Source organism: Umbelopsis ramanniana (assembly GCF_025399195.1).
Source record: "Umbelopsis ramanniana AG unplaced genomic scaffold K450scaffold_8, whole genome shotgun sequence".
Lineage (NCBI taxonomy): Eukaryota > Fungi > Mucoromycota > Umbelopsidomycetes > Umbelopsidales > Umbelopsidaceae > Umbelopsis > Umbelopsis ramanniana.
In genome coordinates, this window is record NW_026252094.1 from 153026 (window position 1) to 172260 (window position 19235).

Sequence of the window (19235 nt, forward strand, 5' to 3'; positions counted from 1 at the left end):
GCATCCTTGTTGTTACTGCACAGATTCTGACTGTTGTCGGTGCGATTATGCTTCTAGTTGGTGCTGGTAGCGGAAAGCTCAATTTGGTATCCACAGGCACGAATCTGAGGAACGCCTCTTACTATATATTTTTCGCAAGTGCTCTTTTGGGCTTTTGCGTACTCCACTTTTACTATTTTACACATTTTTCAAGAGCAAGAACCGCTGATTACCTACTTATTCTGGTCCTGTATCTCCTCCTTCTCATGAAACTATGCTTCCGAATCGCTGCTCTGAATATGTCAGCATCCAACAATGTAAACACCAAGGAAGCCTTCTATTTCGGGATCGATGCATTGCCCGAGCTCTTGATCTGCTTGATTGCCGTTGTCATCAATCTGTCTAGAGTCAAGAATGGATTCGAGCCATGGAATGCCAAACGGGAGCGCAAACTTTCGGAAACCAAGGAGATGGTTTAAATGCCTCAAGAATGAGTTTACAATACGATGCCCGTCTAAATAGACTACTATACCGACAACCCTCCTCCCATACTGTACCAGTAGCTTTCATTAATATGTAACAGTCCACTAGATAAATTTATGTCATGATAGAGTATGTGAATTGTTTTTGAATGGTTGGAAAAGGGGTTGTTCCTTGGTCTTTCCACGAAGTCCACAATCAATCACGCATAAGCGTGATCTGTGATGAATTTGAATATTCGAGTTTGTTATCACGTTCAATCACGAGGACCCATAAGCGAAATCATGATCATCAGCGGTGCCTGAAAAGGAATCGGTAAAGAAGCTCAGGGCCATATGGTGAAAAAGCAGCCCCAAAGCTAACTGTCCCATATTTCGACTACTTCTGTAGATCTGGGCTAGTTTTTGTAAATTTATGGAAGACTGGGCTATTGCTATGACTTGTTATGTCTCTTGATATCAAGCGATGATAGCAAATCTAGAAGTCCGGAAAATGTGGCAACGTTGAGGCTATTGCTGGCGGCTTGAACAAAATTTTGCCAAAAACAGGGCAGTTGAATCTTTGCGTTTTCGATTCGTGCTCTGTATGAGGGAGCATTCATGCTCAGAACCATACCTGAGATATTTTTCAGCTCAGAAGCAAATTCTGAATCTCCTGCACTTTGATGGTTGGTTCGTAGAACATTCTACGTCTTCGAAACCCAATTGTGTAGTATTGTTACTCAGATGTCATCTCTCTGCTCACAAAAACTTGTTTCACCAACCGATTCTATCACAATTTAGTTAACACTTGCGACATCATATTTTCTACACATTTAGCTCAATGCATTGAGTCAATGATGCCAATGCGAAGAGATCGCAACCTTTATGATCTATGATGATTTGAAATTCCGCAAAATCATGGCACAGACAATGGGTCATTGCTTTGTAGCTTGCAAGCCCCTTGATGAGCTGTTATACAACCAGGATGATATTAAGATCATAAAACATGGTCATATACATGGCTTCGATCGTTAATTTACGCAGTGTAACAAAGTTGTCAGATATTCATACAAGTTGAGCGACAGAAATGGCGTTTGATATAATTTGACCACTTCAAAAGCCCAACTTTTTTTTTGAAGTGCGCTGTTTGGACTTTTCAACTCTCAAAATGAAAGATAATCGCATTTGTCATGGTCTTGACTGATTAAACAGTCTCCAGCTGCTCTACAGGTTGAAAGTAATCCGAATTGCAAACACAAGCCCTGTGTTCGACTTGGCAGCTTGCCGATAAACGGACATTTAAATAGTACATTGGGCCGTTGCACCACCGAAAAAGTTGATTCGCCAATGATCGTTTTGCTTCCCACATTGATGACCGATCTCAGATTTTATTTCCTAGTCCTTATCATATTTCACAGCTTTAGGCCAACTCACAGCTTTAGGCCCATGGAAGAGGATAATGAGCCATCATATGGAATTGAGCTTCTCACGAAAGTATTAGCAGCTAACAAAAATACTGCTTCCTTTACAATTGAAAAATTAAAGCATAGTGTCTCGCATCAAGTGAGGTAGAAATGGCGATAGGCGAATGGCGCAAGCTTTCTCCAATAAAAACCGCCTAAAAGCATTTGCACTCACGTGTAGAAGGCACCAAAAAAAAAAAAAAAGTCGGAATATGAAGCCTTTGCAATTTATCGGCATTCGTCGATGGGCGAAAAGCGAACCCATTCTCTTTCTTATACTCTTCTTTATCTGTCGCCATGACAGAAAATCATAGCATAGAGCATAGCCATGCTAATCAAGATTTCAATGAAAAGTATACTCCAGGATATGACGAGAAGGTTCAGTATGAAGAAGAAGAAGACCAAAGCCAGGAACAGAGACAGGAGCAGAGCCAGGAACAGAATGACGGGAATGGCGACTTGAAGCGAAATTTAAAGGCTCGACATCTTCAAATGAGTAAGTCAATCATTTTAATATCCCTCGAATGAACTACAAACCGCATGCAGTGCAATTGGATAGCGGATCAATTACATATAAAATGTCCAATCGATTATTGACCATTCTTGATTTTCCGATTTTCTCTTATCAGTTGCAATTGGAGGTACAATTGGTACTGGTATCTTCCTTTCCAGTGGATCTGCTGTTGCTGATGCTGGACCAGCTGGCGCATTGATCGCGTATATTGTTGTTGGTAAGTTCGCAATGGTAAAAAACCATATTTGTTGCCGCAACGTTTTAATCGGCCAATCCCCGTCGTATCAGGTATTATGGTGTTTTTCGTGGTTACTTCTCTTGGTGAAATGTCAGCATACCTTCCCGTACCAGGTGCATTCACTACTTTTGGTGCTCGGTTTGTTGATCCCGCCTTGGGCTTTACGCTTGGTTGGAATTACTGGCTTCAATGGGCGATTTCGATTCGTAAGTTTCGCGGAGACGGAGCTTAAAACATTATTTTTGTGCATTGCTTGACTTACATCTTTTCAAAACTAGCAACTGAGGTAGTTGCCGCTGGTATCATTTTGCAGTACTGGGCACCTAATTTGCAATCATGGATTCCTGCTCTTGTTTTTATTGTGGTTTTGGTCGCCATCAATTTAATTGGTGTCAGAGTGTATGGTGAATTGGAGTACTGGTTTGCTCTGATCAAAGTCATCACCTGTATTTTGTTCATTTTCGTCGGTAAGTTTACGTTCGGAGTCTTGGAACCAATAGCGCAACTCAATGACATTTATGACTCGTTGCAATCCAGGTATTTTCGTGGACGCCGGTGTTGCTGGCGGAAATAAGATCAGCTTTTCAAACTGGAAGATCGATGGTGCTCCCTTCGTTGGCGGAGCTTTGTCGGTTTTCACAACATGTTTGTCGGCATTCTTCTCATTTGGAGGAACTGGTTGGTATATTGGCTATTTTGATTAGGTACTATTTCACCTTTCTAAGCAATACCACTTTTTCCTTCTTCTTTCTAGAAATGGTCGGTATCACAGCTGGAGAAAGCAGCAATCCTCGTAAAGCTGTTCCAAGGTAGAAACGTACACATTGTTGATGGCCATCCGTGAATATGCTTGTCGATTAAGAGCTAACTGAACTCAATTCTATAGAGCAATGTCTCAAGTATTCTGGAGAATTCTGTAAGTGGACATAATAGCCGTGTTTGAATTATGATTTGTGGTTTTTAATCATATTGCCCGCATAGTCTCTTCTATATTCTTTCCGTTTTCATTATCGGCCTTTGCATTCCGTACAACGACCCAAGTTTGCTCGATGCTGCTTATGGTGACCTCAACGATGCCGTCAAAGTTGCTCCTTTTACTATGATTTTCCAAATGGCCAACATGCCTGGAGCCGATCACGCTGTCAACGCTGTTCTCTTGACCTCTGTCTTATCAGCTGGAAACAGTTGCTTTTATGCTTGTACTAGAACTTTGATGGCACTTGGAAAGGAAGGAAGAGCCCCTCGCATTTTTGGAAGGGTCAACAGATGGGGTGTTCCTGTTTATGCATTGGCTGTTACTACTGTCTTTGCCTGCCTAGCATTCTTAGCTGACATTTTTGGCTGTAAGTATTCATGTGTGTGGTTTCGACAACCGCGCAACAATCACTGAACTCTTGTTTTTCGTCACAGCTGCCAATGTGTTTCCTTGGCTTATCAATTTGACGGGATTGTCAGCCTTGTTGACTTGGATGTGTATCTCTATCATTCATCTTCGTTTCCGCCAAGCATATAAAGCACAAGGACGTGACATCAAGGATCTACCCTACCGTGCACCATTGTTTCCTTATGGCTGCTATCTTGCTATCCTTCTCTGTTTGGCTGTCTTGGTTGCAGACATCTATTACGCCGCTACTACCACACCTTTCGAACCCGTGAACGTTGTTGGTGTTATCAGTAAGTCTTCGCTTACCGTTGTAAACTTCTAGAGGTGCAGTGTTATCAAGCCATCTAATTCTCTCTCAAATAATTGTAGTTGGTCTTCCGTTCTTCCTCATCTTCTTTATAGGATGGAAAATACTCAAGAAGACCAAGTTCGTCATTCCATCTGAAGCCGATTTGGATACTGGCCGCTCCGTGATCATTGATGAGGACGAGGACGGTCCAGGAGGCAAGCAATGGTGGCAAAAGGCTTTGTCGTATTTGGCATAATACCTTCACAACGTGCACTTAATAAGTGGCTGTAACCACCACCCAATTACATAATTTTATTATCTTACTTAATTCATGCGCGGCTGTTCTGTCGATTTGTCACAGCCTTGACCCTCATCCTCCAACTACAGTTTATCTATTAGCATCGTTAATAAATATTCTTTTTAGAGTGTACTGCACCATTGTATAGCATTAGGGAGGCTGGGTTGATGGAGTAAGTGCTATCTATTATGAAGGTTTTCATATAACTGACTGTCAGGCATGTCATATTTCCCAAATTTATATCAGTGTATGCTTAGTCTTTCGAGTCAGTCATGGTCCAGCAGATTTGATGGCCTTTATGGTGTCGAAAGATCATAATGCAGTTCTCCGCCTTACTTTTGTGAGTGAAGGAATGGTGTACCACCGGAGTTTACCGGTGATACTTCTAGATGACAAAAGAAGGCGATTAAGCTTGGGAAAACTTTTGTATACTCAAGCGCCTGATTCTGACTGCGCCATTCCCGACTAGAATAAAGATATAGGATTAAGGTGGAATGGTAGATGCTTCCGAGATGTTTTGCTGTTCCGGATGAAGGTTCAATCTTCATTAGAGCAGCTTCTTATGCTGTAGTGAAGTAAAAGATAAGCAACCAAGATACTTGCTGAAACTTAGTATGTATTTCGCGGTAGCAACTGTGCGTCTCTGCGTTACACAACCTGACTATTACCTGGGTTGCTACTAGAAGCTTGTCAATCTTGCCGTCGTCTCATGGATATTCTCAAGTAAAAGTTCCAATGAAAGCCCAACCTTGGCGCATCAATTACCATAAATGTAAGAAAAACCTTTACTAATCAATACTTTTCATCAGCACTTTGATTACATACACGTTCTTATAATAAATACGAAAGGAAGGTAGACATATGGTCATTAACAAGAAGTGACTTTCGACGTCAATATCGTTCTACCATCCATCACTTTTGATATAGATCCAACTACTTCAACCACTCCATGGATGATTGCCTCTTATATCCTATTGCATTTGCTGCCTTTTTGCTACCTGCGGGTAAATTGAGTAACCTGTTTGGATATTGCGTGATTTGCCTTAATGACTCGGTCTCTTTTTCGTCGGTTCTATTGTCAACGCTGTTGTTGTCAGTAAATACGTTCTCTTCGTATTTCGAGCTATACAAGATCTCGGCGCAGCTTAAACGATAATCAATGCCATTGCGTTGTTCGCAAACAGTTACGCTGACGAACAGTAAAGAGGAATTGTTCTTAGCATCTTCGGTAGCGGTGGTCCTCTGAGCTCTGTTCTTGGACTCATAGTTGGAGGCGCACTGGCTTTTACCATTTGTATGGAACTGGACCTTTTATATATCGACTATCTGCTCCTTTGTTGTTCTTGTTCGCTTTCTATATGTGCCTGATTCAAGCACGAAGGATCAGTTGACAAGGTGGATGTGCTTGAATTTTTCTTGGCGACAAGCGAATTTATCCTTCTGATCTACGCTCTCTGCGATGGAAAATGGCACCTAGCTCGCGAACCAGTCAGTCTTGTCATCCGGTGCGGCTCTCTCATTGCTATCTTCATGTTGCGGCATCTCAAAGCTTTTCGTCCTCTTCCTCTTCCCAACTGGTGGTGTCGCCCAAACTTTGCCGCTGCATTTTTCATTGGTAACTTGCAGTATGCACGGTTCATGAGTTATATTTATGTGACGACTTTCATGTTTGATTTTGGCTACACTGCACTCCTAACAGCTCTCTATTACTTGCCTGTGGGCCGCGTAGCTTTGGTCTTCGGTAGTTTGATTGGCCACACAACTCCGTATATTGGTGCATGCTGTCGTGGTCATCGCCTCCTTCGTTTTCTGGGATCATGAGTTGGCACCTTGTTTTATTCTTGAGATATTGGCTTCTAAAAACTCGTCTTTCCAAAACATATTATGTATGGAGCCAATTTTCCGCTTCTTTATGTCGGAGGCGAAAATTGCAGCTGCGCCACCTAGCAAAGCAGGAATTCTTGGGCAAGTCTATAATACTTCCTGCCAGCTTGGAGCCAGTGTTGGAGCACCCATCATGACAGTCGTGGTCAACGGTGTTAACATAAGTGACTAGGAAATCGATGGTCTACCCAGATATCATACTGCATTGTACGTCAATGTCGCATTAATGAGTCATCATCAGCGCTTTCTTCATTAATAATCCTCCTAGGTATACTGACAATTTGGATACGTCTGTAGATACACTCCAAGCGTTGGAAATAGGTCGAGCTGATGAAAAACTCGGAACGCCCGTCAACCAAGCACATAGTTGTGACAGCACGTCCATAATCACGGAGTGAAATAAAAACCAAAGCTACATTGAATTTCGTTTTAATAATTTTCTGTTTAGCATACCTTTTGCAAGTTCTTACTGTCAAATAGCGCACGATAGTATGGTAGATCATTTGAGGACATCATGACACGTTAACAATAAATGATCAGTAAGACAGAGTTGTAGCAAATGTTTCGTAAGAGTAGCTCAATCTTGGGGATAGCCAAAAGCCCTGTCAAAGTGTACGTAGGAAGCAAATAAGAGAGTGAGTTGTGGATCACTGCTACTGTATCCGGTGAATCCCTTCAACAATCCCTTGTGTTGTTGGCTTGCCTCTATTGCCATTGCAGCTCGATTGTTGTTCCCGAAAAGTCTGCTGCATATATTGACCGATAACTAAATCTATGGGCTGTCTTTGAGATTCTCTTCCTAGTATTCTGAGTAAACGATCTCTCACACAGCAAAGTGGCAACATACAGGTGGTACTTAGGTATGACCACAGAAAAGCAGCTGATATCAGTATGCCTGACGGACCATACGTTTATTTTTAGGGCCGGTTACAATAGCTGTCGGATACCATGCAAGATCATGGTTGCAGAGCGCGCAAATGCGCTCACCTTGAGTTCCAGACTTTCCATAGCTTTTTTCTAACTCTTGACTGCACACCACAACATCTACTTTATCAGGATATATCCAAAATATTGATCTAGAAGCACCTCTGACCTCTAAAGAGTCAGTGGAGGTGAGTCTGTCGATGATGCAAAGGCAGTGAGGATTGACGAATATATTTGTAAGCTCGTTACCATGCTAATTTTTTGTTTGGGATAAGACCGCTTGAATGGGTTGCAGTAGAGAAGTTCAAAGTCAGTTTTTCAATGCAATAGTAATCAAAAAGTTTATTTGAACTTCGAGAGCAAGCTGATAAATTGGCCACGTCATAGCCGCTTAACGCCGGCGCAAAATTTTGCCCTGATAAGCTTACAATCCATAGAATTAACCTGTCGGAAACATCCTCAAGCGTGAACTATGGAAAACGTCAGAAGAAGTACTCTATTAAGATAGGATGTTCATTCATATTCATATTGAATTAATGGATAGCATATTATGACCACATTGCGACCGCAGCATCCTCGGGCCAACGTAATCCGGCTCCACGGCCGCCATGCATCAATGGCGGCGGATCACAAAGATCAGAGCCAAATTTTTTTTAGAACACAGTCTTTTAAAGGTCCGACCACAATGAAATTATAAATCCAGGACTCGCATATGCCGTATAAATATAAGACCATAACTTCATCAGTTCTTCACTATCATCATCACTGTATAATAATCATTTCAACTTATCACTTCACAAAAATATTCTCCCAAAGTTTTCTCTACAATGACTTTTGATATCAGAAAACCCCTCATCAAATCAGAAAATCGACGGGTGGCAAACCTCATTACCTTAATCACAGCATGTTGCGCGACTTGCTTGGATATTCTGAGTTTATCTGCTGTCAACGTTGCTGTACCATCTATTGCGGTGGACCTGGTTCTTGACGCTTCTACACTTCCATGGTTGATTGCATCCTACTCTATTGCCTTCGCCGCGTTTTTATTACCCGCTGGAAAACTAGGTGATCTCTATGGCTATCGCTTAATCTATCTTATTGGTATGCTGCTCTTTGGAGTCGCTTCCATTGTGAACGCTGTTGCTCCTAATGAATATGTTCTATTTGTATTCCGAGCTATACAAGGTCTCGGTGCAGCGTGTACTGTGCCAAACGGCATCGCATTGATCGCAAACAGTTATGAAGATGAAAATGCACGACGAATTGCTCTTTCAGTATTCGGTGGTTCCGGCCCAGTAGGCTTCGTTGTCGGCCTCATTCTTGGAGGTGCTTTATCGTTCACCATCGGATGGAGATGGATCTTCTATATTTCAGCTATCTGCTCGTTCGCGATGTTCTTCCTCGCCTTCCTCTATGTTCCCGATTTCACGCGCGAAGGATCAGCCGAGAGTATCGATATGATTGGATTTTTCCTTGTGACGAGCGGATTTATTCTCGTAATTTATGCCCTTTCCGATGGACAATGGCATCTTGCTCGTGATCCTGTAACTCTCGTGATTGGTGTACTTCTCATTGCAGTCTTTATGGCGTGGCAGTTCAAGGCAACTTATCCTCTTCTACGACCTAGCTGGTGGCGCCGTCCAAACTTTGCCGGTGCTTTCTGGATTGCATTTTTGAATTATGCATCATTCATGGGCTATATCTATGTAACCACACTACTGTTTCAAGACGCTTTTGGCTATACTGCACTTGAAACGGCTCTCTACTACCTACCGATGGGAATTGTTGCATTTTTCAGTGCGAATTTGGTTGGCTTCATAACTCCTTACACCGGCTATCGCAGCATCTTGATCGTTGGTACTTTGTTGGCACTTGGTGGTAATATTGGATCGCTCTACTACTCTCTTGAATTGGGATTCTGGAAGCTCATATTCCCAATGCACTTCATTTTGGGTTTCGGCTTGCCACTCCCTTACGTTGGAGGACAAAACGCTATGATTGCAACTGCGCCACCCAGTGAGACTGGAACTCTTGGAGCTGTCTACAATACTGCTGGCCAACTTGGAGCCGCAGTCGGATTGGCCATCTTGACAGCTGTCATCAATGGTGTAAACCCAAGTGGCGCCACGGGTGCTGAAAGTCTTCCAGGATACCATGCTGCGTACTATGCCAATATCGCATTCCTGTCTGTTCAAACAGTCATAGCTGTGCTTTTCATTAAGGGCAATGCAAAGCCTTCCAGTGTCTCTGAAGAGCGCACCGATAGCGACAACAAGTCTAACGATACTTTGCAAGATTTGGAGAAGGGTAAAATCGAAGCCATTGACACGCCAGTAAGAGAAGTTGCCGACTCCGCCGACTCAGCTAGAACAGTGGTTTAATAATCCCCATCCAAGCATTGAAATCATGAATAGAAATTTACTTTCCCATTCTTGTTCCCGAATATTGTAAACTCCATTAGAATACCCTGGTACCAAAAACATAGAACATTGTAATAAAATATAAATAGCAGTACATTATGTGCACCTCCAACTTTGAAAAGTGATAGCGATACTCAAATTGTGAGAAACAAGCATTTAAAGATATTCCCCGCGAATGATATTCCCGGAACTTCGTTATGCCATATGTTATGGCAAGTCAGTATGGCCTCGATCTCGTACGTGGGAGATGCCCAATCTGGGAAAATCTGAAGCGATTAACCTGGTATTATTCATAGACGTTAGATGTGGGATGCAACTCCTGGTATATCACGAGGAAGTAGGCTTTCGCAGAAGTTAGCATCGTTCGATGCTAGGAGTGCTACATGCTCCTAATGGTAGATCTGTACTTCTCCGATTTGATTCTGGAATCTACTTGAGGTATCATGACGATTGTCAACGTTGTATTGTTTTATTTTAAAAAAAACTTTGCGTGTCGCATTTTTGGTTACTAATGGTGCCTATTTTGGTCAGATCTTTGTTCAAGAGTTTGTAGTATTATCTTTCTCTGTTGAAAGCCGAGTCATGCGATGTGGCGGAGATCAATGGGAACAAATTTTCTCGAGGCCGAAGATCGAACGCTAAGAATTTATCATACGAGACCCGAATATGGGATTGTCCACGTTGACCATCCGTTCTGTTACGTTTTACCGCTTCTCAAGAGACGATAATATTTTATTCAAAGTTCCTGAAATCAATTTTTCTCTTATACTACGTTCAAAATAAGCTCTGAAGATATGAACAGCAATCAAGGTCCGCTTGACAAAGTGTGAAGGTTGTCGGGTATAAAGCTTATTTGTGTCGCAAGGTTGTACAGCGAGCCGATACCTACACGTAACCGAGGCCACGTCAGCCTCATTTAAACACCGACACACACTTCTAACTGAAAGCGTAATATGCTAGAATGATTCTGAAAGATGATCTTTGAGTGTGAGCTATAGAAAAAAGGTGAAGATACTCAAGATAGGGTAGATGGTTCAATAAAATTGAAATTCAAGTAATATATAGCAATTTTCCAATCACAATTGCGGCCGCAACATCAATAGGCCGGTGTAATGTTTGGTTCCGATGAATGGCGGTGAATGCTGCAGATGAAACCGAATTTGATTTTTCAGAAAATGTGTTCTTAGATCCGATCCAATGCTTCAACTTGAACAACCGCACATACCGTATAAATAGGGCCGCATGGTTCATCACTTCTTGACCATCATCACAAACTTATCACTGTATTATGCTCACTTCATCTCATCACTTTACAATCTAAAAATCATCTTCCCAAAATTTCCTCTACCACTATGACTTTCAATATCAGAAAACCCCTGATCAAATCAGAAAATCGACGGGTGGCAAATATCATTACCTTAATCACAGCATGTTGCGCCAATTGCTTGGATATCTTAAGTTTGTCTGCTGTCAACGTTGCTGTACCAGCGATTGCCGTGGACTTGGATCTTGACACTTCTACACTTCCATGGTTGATTGCTTCCTACTCTATTGCCTTCGCCGCGTTTTTATTACCCGCTGGAAAATTAGGTGATCTCTATGGCTATCGCCTAGTCTACCTGGCCGGTATGCTGATCTATGTAGCAGCTTCCATTGTGAACGCTGTTTCTCCCAATGAATATGTTCTTTTCGTATTCCGAGCTATACAAGGTCTCGGTGCAGCTTGTACTGTGCCAAACGGCATCGCATTGATCGCAAACAGTTATGAAGATGAAAATGCACGACGAATTGCTCTTTCGGCATTCGGTGGTTCCGGACCTATAGGCTTTGTCGTCGGTCTTATTGTTGGCGGTGTTCTGACCTTCACCATCGGATGGAGATGGATCTTCTATATTTCAGCTATCTGCTCGTTCGCGATGTTCTTCCTCGCCTTCCTCTATGTTCCTGACTTCCGACACGAAGGATCGGCCGAGAATGTTGATATGCTTGGATTTTTCCTTGTAACGAGCGGATTCATTCTTATCATATATGCGCTTTCCGATGGACAATGGCATCTTGCTCGTGATCCTGTAACTCTCGTGATTGGTGTACTTCTCATTGCAGCCTTTATGGCGTGGCAGTTCAAGGCAACCTATCCTCTTCTACGACCTAGCTGGTGGCGCCGTCCAAACTTTGCTGGCGCATTTTGGATTGGCTTTTTTAACTACGCATCATTCATGGGCTATATCTATGTAACCACACTCCTATTTCAAGATGCTTTTGGCTATACTGCACTTGAAACGGCTCTCTACTACCTACCGATGGGAATTGTTGCATTTTTCAGTGCGAATTTGGTTGGCTTCATAACTCCTTACACCGGCTATCGCAGCATCTTGATCTTCGGTGCTGTTTTGGCACTTGCTGGCAATATTGGATCGCTTTACTACTCTGTTGAATTGGGATTCTGGAAGCTCATATTTCCGATGCATGTTATAATGGGTTTAGGACAGCCAATGCCTTATGTTGGAGGTCAGAACGCTATTGTTGCGACTGCGCCACCCAGTGAGACTGGAACTCTTGGAGCTGTCTACAATACTGCTAGTCAGCTTGGAGCTGCATTTGGAATGGCCATTTTAACAGCCGTTATCAATGGTGTAAACCCAAGTGGCGCCACGGGTGCTGACAGCATTCCAGGATACCATGCTGCATACTATGCCAATATTGCATTTCTCTGTATGGCAACGCTCATTGGCATTTTCTTCATTAAGGGTAATGTAGATGCTGCCAACGACTCAGAGGAGTATATCGATGGTGATAATAAGTCTAACAAGACCTTGCAAGATTTGGAGAAGGGCGAAGTCGAAACCATGAATACGCCAACCAAAAAATCTGTCAACTCAGCCAGCACAGCGGATAACATATCTCTGTAAACACAACATCATGTAACATACTTTCCTTCATTGTCTTGAATACAGGGCAGGCTAGATGTAAAACCTATAGAAGCGGCACACAGCGAACATAGAAATTGCAATAAATTGTATCATAAACTGCTTGCACATCTCCATTTTCAAGTCTGAGAAATTCATCCAAACAAGCTAGATAATTTTCGCGTATGTCACTCTCGGAAATGCTGTATATCGCTCGTACAATGTGCTATGACAACCTGCTCGTGTCTCGATCTTCTCGGTTAAGATGGAGACATCTGAGTAAAACTGCAGAGCTTACACTAAGATAGTCTAGAGAGGTTGATTGAGGGCTTAATTTCATGTGTATATCAGTATGAAAGTTAAAAATAACTTCTCGCGGGAATCAGCATTGAGTTCTCTAAGAATGCGAATTACTCCCGGAATACAATTTGAGTGATATGGTGTTGATCGACGCTGCTTTATTCATATGTTTGCCTGTTTGCGTTCAGAGCTTCCAAAGTACCTATTTTGGTCAGTTCTTTGTTTGAAATTTTGTAATACCGTCCTTTTTTCTCCTGATGGACGAAGTCCTGCGGTACTGCGGAGATTAAATTCGCAGTAGTCCGAAGGAGCCGGCCGCATGATGAGCAATAGCTCCTATCAACAATGCTGAGATATGCTTACTGCGTGACAGAACTACTGCTAGTAAAGCTTGTATTAGATAATTTTACCGTTGCGTTTTAGACTCTCATGATTACACGGGTGTCAGACATTGAGTTGATATGGCGGCCATAGTGTGATGATGCCCTGCTTAACTCCGTTTAGCGCCGAGGTTCGCACCGGCTATAAATCAGAAAACCAGAGCAAAATTTTTCAGAATCGCAAGTCCGACGAGAGTATAATGACAAATCAGATCCCAAAGTCTGATCTATATAACAGACATACTTGCCTATCACCATTTTTCATACTCTGATCAGATCAATAATAATAACACACTAATTACATCAACGAAATCTACATCATGGTCTTCAACATCGCAAAACCTCTTATCACACCGCGGAATCGAAGAGTGGCAAATTCCATTACTTTGGCTACAGCATGCTTTGCTACTTGCTTGGATATCTTGAACTTATCTGCGGTCAACATTGCTGTACCATCAATCGCCATCGATATGAAACTCGACATCTCAACAACACCATGGTTGATTGCCTCTTATGCTATTGCTTTCGCAGCCTTCCTACTACCGGCTGGAAAATTGGGCGATCTGTATGGTTATCGCATAGTCTACCTCATCGGTATGATTATCTTTTTTGTGACATCAATTGTAAACGCTGTCTCTCCAAATGAATATGTTCTCTTCGTATTCCGAGCTCTACAAGGTCTCGGTGCCGCTTGTACCGTGCCTAATGCCATCGCATTGGTAGCAAACAGCTATGAAGATGAAGATGCAAGACGTATCGCCCTGTCGGTATTTGGTGGTTCTGGACCTATTGGTTTTGTTGTTGGTCTCGTTCTTGGAGGCGTATTATCGTCAACTATTGGGTGGAGATGGATCTTCTATATTTCAGCCATCTGTTCGTTCGTCATGTTCATTCTCGCTTTCCTTTATGTTCCTGACTTCCGACACGAGGGATCAGCCGAAAAGGTTGACGTACTTGGGTTCGCATTAATCACAAGCGGTTTCATCCTCATCATTTATGCCCTCTCTGACGGACAATGGCATCTTGCTCGCGATCCTGTAACCCTTGTTATAGGAGTACTTCTCGTCGTTGCGTTTCTTGTGTGGCAGTTCAAGGCAACCTACCCACTTTTACGTCCTGAGTGGTGGCGCCGCCAAAACTTCGCTGTCGCTTTCGCCATCAGCTTTATTCATTACGCAGTGTTTATGGGATACATCTACACAACAACTCTTATGTTCCAAGATGCCTTTGGATACTCTGCATTGGATACTGCTCTTTACTATCTGCCTTTGGGAATTGTGGCATTCTTTAGTGCAAATGCCACCGGGTATGTAACCCCTTACACTGGAGTGCGCAACATCATGATTATTGGCTCGGTCATGTCCCTTGCTACCAATGTTGGATCACTTTACTACTCTCCTGAGTTAGGATTCTGGAAACTTATTTTCCCAATGCATATTGTTCTTGCCCTTGGGTTGCCGTTACTATATATTGGAGGACAGAATGCTATGATTGCCACTGCGCCACCCAGTGAAACTGGAACTCTCGGAGCTGTCTACAATACTGCTGGTCAGCTCGGATCTGCGGTCGGAATGGCCATCATGACGGCTGTCATCAACGGTGTCAACAATGGTGCCACAGATATGTCTGCTCTTCCAGGATACCATGCCGCATTCTATGTCAACATCGGACTACTGAGTGTTTCCACTATCATCAGCATACTATTCATCAAGGATGAGCCCCGATCAGCGAAAAGCTCTGATGCGGATTTGCCTAGCTGTGGCAATTCTGAGGAAACGCTGAAAGATTTGGAGAAGGGCGAAGTTGAAGAGGTTATAGCCCCTTCCAAGAAAGTCTCTAGCTTAGAAAGTGAAGAGGTTGGCATTTCATCATAGATAGAACAGGACACTGGCCTCCTGAGCATTGCATTCCACAATCTTATCGAATACCCTACATGTACAGAATATCTTGAATAAAAATGGGGCTAATTTTCATTAATACAAGTCAAGCACAGTCTTAAAATTCTCATTCTTGTGCTGCACATGAATCAAGTGGTAGGGATATTTCCATTTACTTTATAACAAACTTTTAGTTGCAAGTTGTACCATCCTTGTGTATACAGCAAGAAAATCACACATTTGAGGCACGTAGTCGACATATCATAGCACAAACATTTATTAGAGTTTCGAATGTGCGATAAAATATTACGGTATGCAACTCCTAATCTATCCAGACTGATGTATACATTGCAATGTCCAAATGGTTGGATGTTGGATGTGCGGATCCTACAATGAAGGCAGTAGGATGCTCAAAGCGGAGTATTGTAGCGTCGATCATTAATGCAACTGCAGCAAGCGGAGATCATATTCCTTTCCACGTCAGCTATGGAAGTCGGATTGAGCCGAAACGTGGGTGTGCGTATACGTTTTGGTTTACCTTTTTACCAAAGTTCTCCAATGCTCATGCAGAGCAGTCAACTTCTTTTTTTTTGAAGATTTCATCATGCGTATAAAGTATGGATGAGATACGTTTCAGCTCTGCTTTGATAAATTTGATTGTGACTCGAGGGCCAATAAGGTGAGGTGCATTGGCGGGCAGTAAAGGATCAAACTTCATTTGTAGCCAGGCGTCTTTTTTTTTGGGGGGATCTTACGCATAAAATTTGACCGCAACCGAAATTATAAATCGATCGAGATGTCAGGTATAAAAACGTTCTTGAGAAACCCAAACCACAATTGTACATACTTCCGCATAATCCCTTTGGGCTCCCAAATCCTACTACTCTGCATATCTCTCTGACTCTATTGATTATGCTCGACATCAGGAAACCCGTCATCAAATCACAAAATCGAAAAGCAGCCAATTTAATCACTCTTGCCACAGCATGCTTTGCTACGTGCTTAGATATCTTAAACTTATCTGCCACAAATATCGCTATGCCTTCCATTGCAATTGATTTGGGCCTTGACTCTTCGACGATACCTTGGTTGATTGCTTCGTATGCCATCGCATTCGCTGCATTTTTGTTGCCAGCTGGAAAATTAGGTGATCTTTATGGCTATCGCATAATCTACCTATCTGGTATGATTCTCTTTTTGATAGCTTCTATTATATGCGCCGTCTCTCCCAACGAATACGTTCTCTTCGTATTCCGAGCGATTCAAGGTCTTGGCGCGGCTTGTACAGTGCCCAACGCTATCGCATTGATTGCAAACAGCTATGAAGATGAAAATGCTAGAAGAATTGCCTTATCGACGTTTGGTGGTTCGGGTCCTATTGGTTTTGTGTTCGGTCTCATTCTTGGCGGTGTCTTATCTTTCACCATTGGATGGCGATGGATCTTCTATATTTCAGCCATATGTTCGTTTGTCATGCTCATTCTCGCTTTTCTCTATGTTCCGTACTTCCGACACGAAGGATCGTCTGAGAAGGTGGATGTGCTTGGATTCCTTCTTGTAACGAGCGGATTTATCCTCATTATTTACGCCCTCTCCGACGGACAATGGCACCTTGCTCGTGACCCTGCCACTCTCATTATTGGAGTCTTCCTGATTGTTGTGTTTCTATTGTGGCAGTTCAAGGCAACTTATCCTCTTATACGTCCTAGCTTGTGGCGCCGTCAAAATTTCGCTGTCGCTTTCGTGATCAGCTTTTTGCATTATGCAGTGTTCATGGGATATATCTATGTAACAACGCTTATGTTCCAAGATGCCTTCGGCTATACTGCGCTTCAAACTGCGCTTTACTACCTTCCTATGGGAATAGTGGCATTTATCAGCGCAAATGGTACAGGATATATAACACCTTACACTGGAGTGCGTAGTATCATGGTTGTTGGATCTCTTTTAGGACTGGCAACCAACGTTGGTGCATTGTTCTACTCTCCAGAGATAGGGTTCTGGAAACTCATCTTCCCAGTATCACTCCTCCTAGCCTTAGGTCTACCAATGCTTTATGTAGGGGGTCAAAATGCTATGATTGCCACTGCACCTCCAAGTGAAACTGGAACGCTTGGGGCTGTTTACAACACTGCTGCACAACTTGGGTCTGGTGTTGGTACTGCCATTATGACCGCTGTGATTGATGGCGTCAACAAGAACGGAGAAAAGGACATCAGCGGTTTACCTGGATATCATGCGGCCTTTTATGTCAATATTGCTTTACTTGCTATTTGTGTTGTCGTCAGTGCTGTGTTCGTCAAGGATGATCGCAAGAATGTGAAAGGCTCGGATGAATCTGTTGCAACTTTACAAGATATGGAGAAGGGTCAAGTGGAAGATGTCGAATTTGCAACAGAGCAAGCTGAGAGTTCCGATCGTACGGCGACCAACATTTCCGCCTGAAGATACATTGACCTATCATTTACGTAATATCCTGTATAGAATTTATATATCACCCAACGTTAAGGTAGATGCAAATGCTTTAACTCTAGATACCATTAATAAAGCAGTTTTCATCTTATCCGCTTTACGATGAGTTCTTTAGCACAAAGTGGCTCCATCACATTAGCATAGCTGTTCACATGTTCGCAATTCGTCAAAAACGATCTTGTTAGGGCAACAACATATCGTACCTGTTTGGTAACATTTTTGACTACTGTGATCATGATGTATTGTTCATCATGAAGCTCTAACAGTAACTGTTGCATCGCGCTAGATGCTATCATGAAGCATATTCTATGTTCAAAGATCCAAGAAGCCAATGGTCTGCTGGAAAGTACGTCTCATACCAACTACTTGAGATCAAAAGCCTGATAGGCATTATGCGGTTGTAATGTGCATTTGCTAAATTTTCTGTGAGCGTTGAACAGCGACACCACTCGCGTTGCGTTAGTAGAACAGTTGCATCCGCGACTACCTTAGATCGGTTATTTTGGCCCATATTCCTGTGAATGCCATTACTTCATATAGTAAATACTCTGAAAAAGTTAGCTCCTTCATTTTTTTCAGTAATGAGATCAGTTTTACAAAGGACTGCTAAGAAATGTTACTGTTTCTTAATGAGACCTCCTGAGACAGGCCCGGGAAATCAAATATCCCCGTAAATAAATTTTTTTTTTTAAAAGGGAGGGTGGAAGTAGTAAGAGCTTTTCTTTCGAAAAACCATATATTGTCGACCCAATACACTTGACCACGACCGTCCTATACTAATTGGCATAGAAAAGATAGATACCACGACGGTTCAATGTAAAAAGAATGGACTCTATTTGCCTAATTAACCTGTTTGGGGCAAATCACTGGGGCTCAATTGCAAGAAACGTGTTTGATTTGATCCCATTCTCCGATCATTGCTGCGGCAGGCTGTCCCCATTGTTTGGCCCAGTGCAATCGGTGAAGCACGGCGGAATTCTTAGATCCACCAGATCAGCAGTCAACGACATTTCATAACCATAGCGATCCTGTAAAGGAATAACATGTTGATCTATTTCTTAATGTTCAATAGCTGATCTACGGGATCTGTGATTTAGGACGTATCTTGATCCAGGTTAGCTGATTAAAACGGAGATCAATTCACCATTCGTGAATGATATAGTAGTGATATTGATATGCGTTTATCAATAAATGAGTCTCACCCATCAATCAGAATTTAGCTTCTATGGGAGAGTATTATTGCTGTTATCAAAAGTGAAAAAGAATCGTCAACGTGTCGTTAAGTATTACGTGGCGGACAAATACGATTGTGCTCAACGCCCCTTTACCGATAGTAGTAAAATGAGAGGATGTTTGCCCCAAGCAACAAGCTTTTTGACAACTTTGTCCCGCAGTTAAAATGCTATCAGCCGCAGTCAATTAATAATTGGAATCAAGGCGTTTCCT

At 42.5% G+C, this 19235-nt stretch overlaps 7 protein-coding genes across 7 annotated transcripts; all 7 read left to right on the plus strand.

Moving 5' to 3' along the window:
- Positions 1-2200: 2200 nt before the first annotated feature.
- K450DRAFT_170489 (uncharacterized protein) lies at positions 2201-4361 on the plus strand (the record flags this gene model as incomplete). The annotated part of the gene is made up of 9 exons (XM_051584112.1): positions 2201-2399; positions 2533-2634; positions 2706-2861; positions 2934-3122; positions 3193-3333; positions 3410-3464; positions 3542-3571; positions 3637-3998; positions 4066-4361. 9 exons carry the CDS (start codon positions 2201-2203, stop codon positions 4359-4361), a joined length of 1530 nt encoding a protein of 509 aa, XP_051447652.1.
- Positions 4362-5432: 1071 nt separating this feature from the next.
- On the plus strand, positions 5433-5969 carry K450DRAFT_226313 (uncharacterized protein). Its single transcript, XM_051586528.1, has one exon. It carries the CDS (start codon positions 5576-5578, stop codon positions 5780-5782), a length of 207 nt encoding a protein of 68 aa, XP_051447653.1. The 5' UTR covers positions 5433-5575; the 3' UTR covers positions 5783-5969.
- Positions 5970-6747, plus strand: K450DRAFT_226314 (uncharacterized protein). The gene has a single exon (XM_051586529.1). It carries the CDS (start codon positions 6157-6159, stop codon positions 6445-6447), a length of 291 nt encoding a protein of 96 aa, XP_051447654.1. The 5' UTR covers positions 5970-6156; the 3' UTR covers positions 6448-6747.
- Positions 6748-8184: 1437 nt separating this feature from the next.
- K450DRAFT_226317 (uncharacterized protein) lies at positions 8185-9977 on the plus strand. Its single transcript, XM_051586530.1, has one exon. It carries the CDS (start codon positions 8262-8264, stop codon positions 9813-9815), a length of 1554 nt encoding a protein of 517 aa, XP_051447655.1. The 5' UTR covers positions 8185-8261; the 3' UTR covers positions 9816-9977.
- A 1166-nt stretch (positions 9978-11143) lies between these two features.
- Positions 11144-12885, plus strand: K450DRAFT_277961 (uncharacterized protein). The gene has a single exon (XM_051593275.1). The coding sequence runs from the start codon at positions 11207-11209 to the stop codon at positions 12761-12763; it is 1557 nt and encodes a 518-aa protein (XP_051447656.1). The 5' UTR covers positions 11144-11206; the 3' UTR covers positions 12764-12885.
- An 833-nt stretch (positions 12886-13718) lies between these two features.
- Positions 13719-15423, plus strand: K450DRAFT_226323 (uncharacterized protein). Its single transcript, XM_051586531.1, has one exon. It carries the CDS (start codon positions 13761-13763, stop codon positions 15312-15314), a length of 1554 nt encoding a protein of 517 aa, XP_051447657.1. The 5' UTR covers positions 13719-13760; the 3' UTR covers positions 15315-15423.
- An 806-nt stretch (positions 15424-16229) lies between these two features.
- K450DRAFT_269013 (uncharacterized protein) lies at positions 16230-17762 on the plus strand (the record flags this gene model as incomplete). The annotated part of the gene is made up of 1 exon (XM_051592905.1): positions 16230-17762. The coding sequence occupies one exon, from the start codon at positions 16230-16232 to the stop codon at positions 17760-17762; it is 1533 nt and encodes a 510-aa protein (XP_051447658.1).
- Positions 17763-19235: the final 1473 nt, after the last annotated feature.

What these genes read in the sequence shown, in the direction of transcription:
- K450DRAFT_226313 (XM_051586528.1), top strand. Translation starts at nt 5,576, where the DNA reads ATGGATGATTGCCTCTTATATCCTATTGCATTTGCTGCCTTTTTGCTA.
- K450DRAFT_226314 (XM_051586529.1), top strand. Translation starts at nt 6,157, where the DNA reads ATGTTGCGGCATCTCAAAGCTTTTCGTCCTCTTCCTCTTCCCAACTGG.
- K450DRAFT_226317 (XM_051586530.1), top strand. Translation starts at nt 8,262, where the DNA reads ATGACTTTTGATATCAGAAAACCCCTCATCAAATCAGAAAATCGACGG.
- K450DRAFT_277961 (XM_051593275.1), top strand. Translation starts at nt 11,207, where the DNA reads ATGACTTTCAATATCAGAAAACCCCTGATCAAATCAGAAAATCGACGG.
- K450DRAFT_226323 (XM_051586531.1), top strand. Translation starts at nt 13,761, where the DNA reads ATGGTCTTCAACATCGCAAAACCTCTTATCACACCGCGGAATCGAAGA.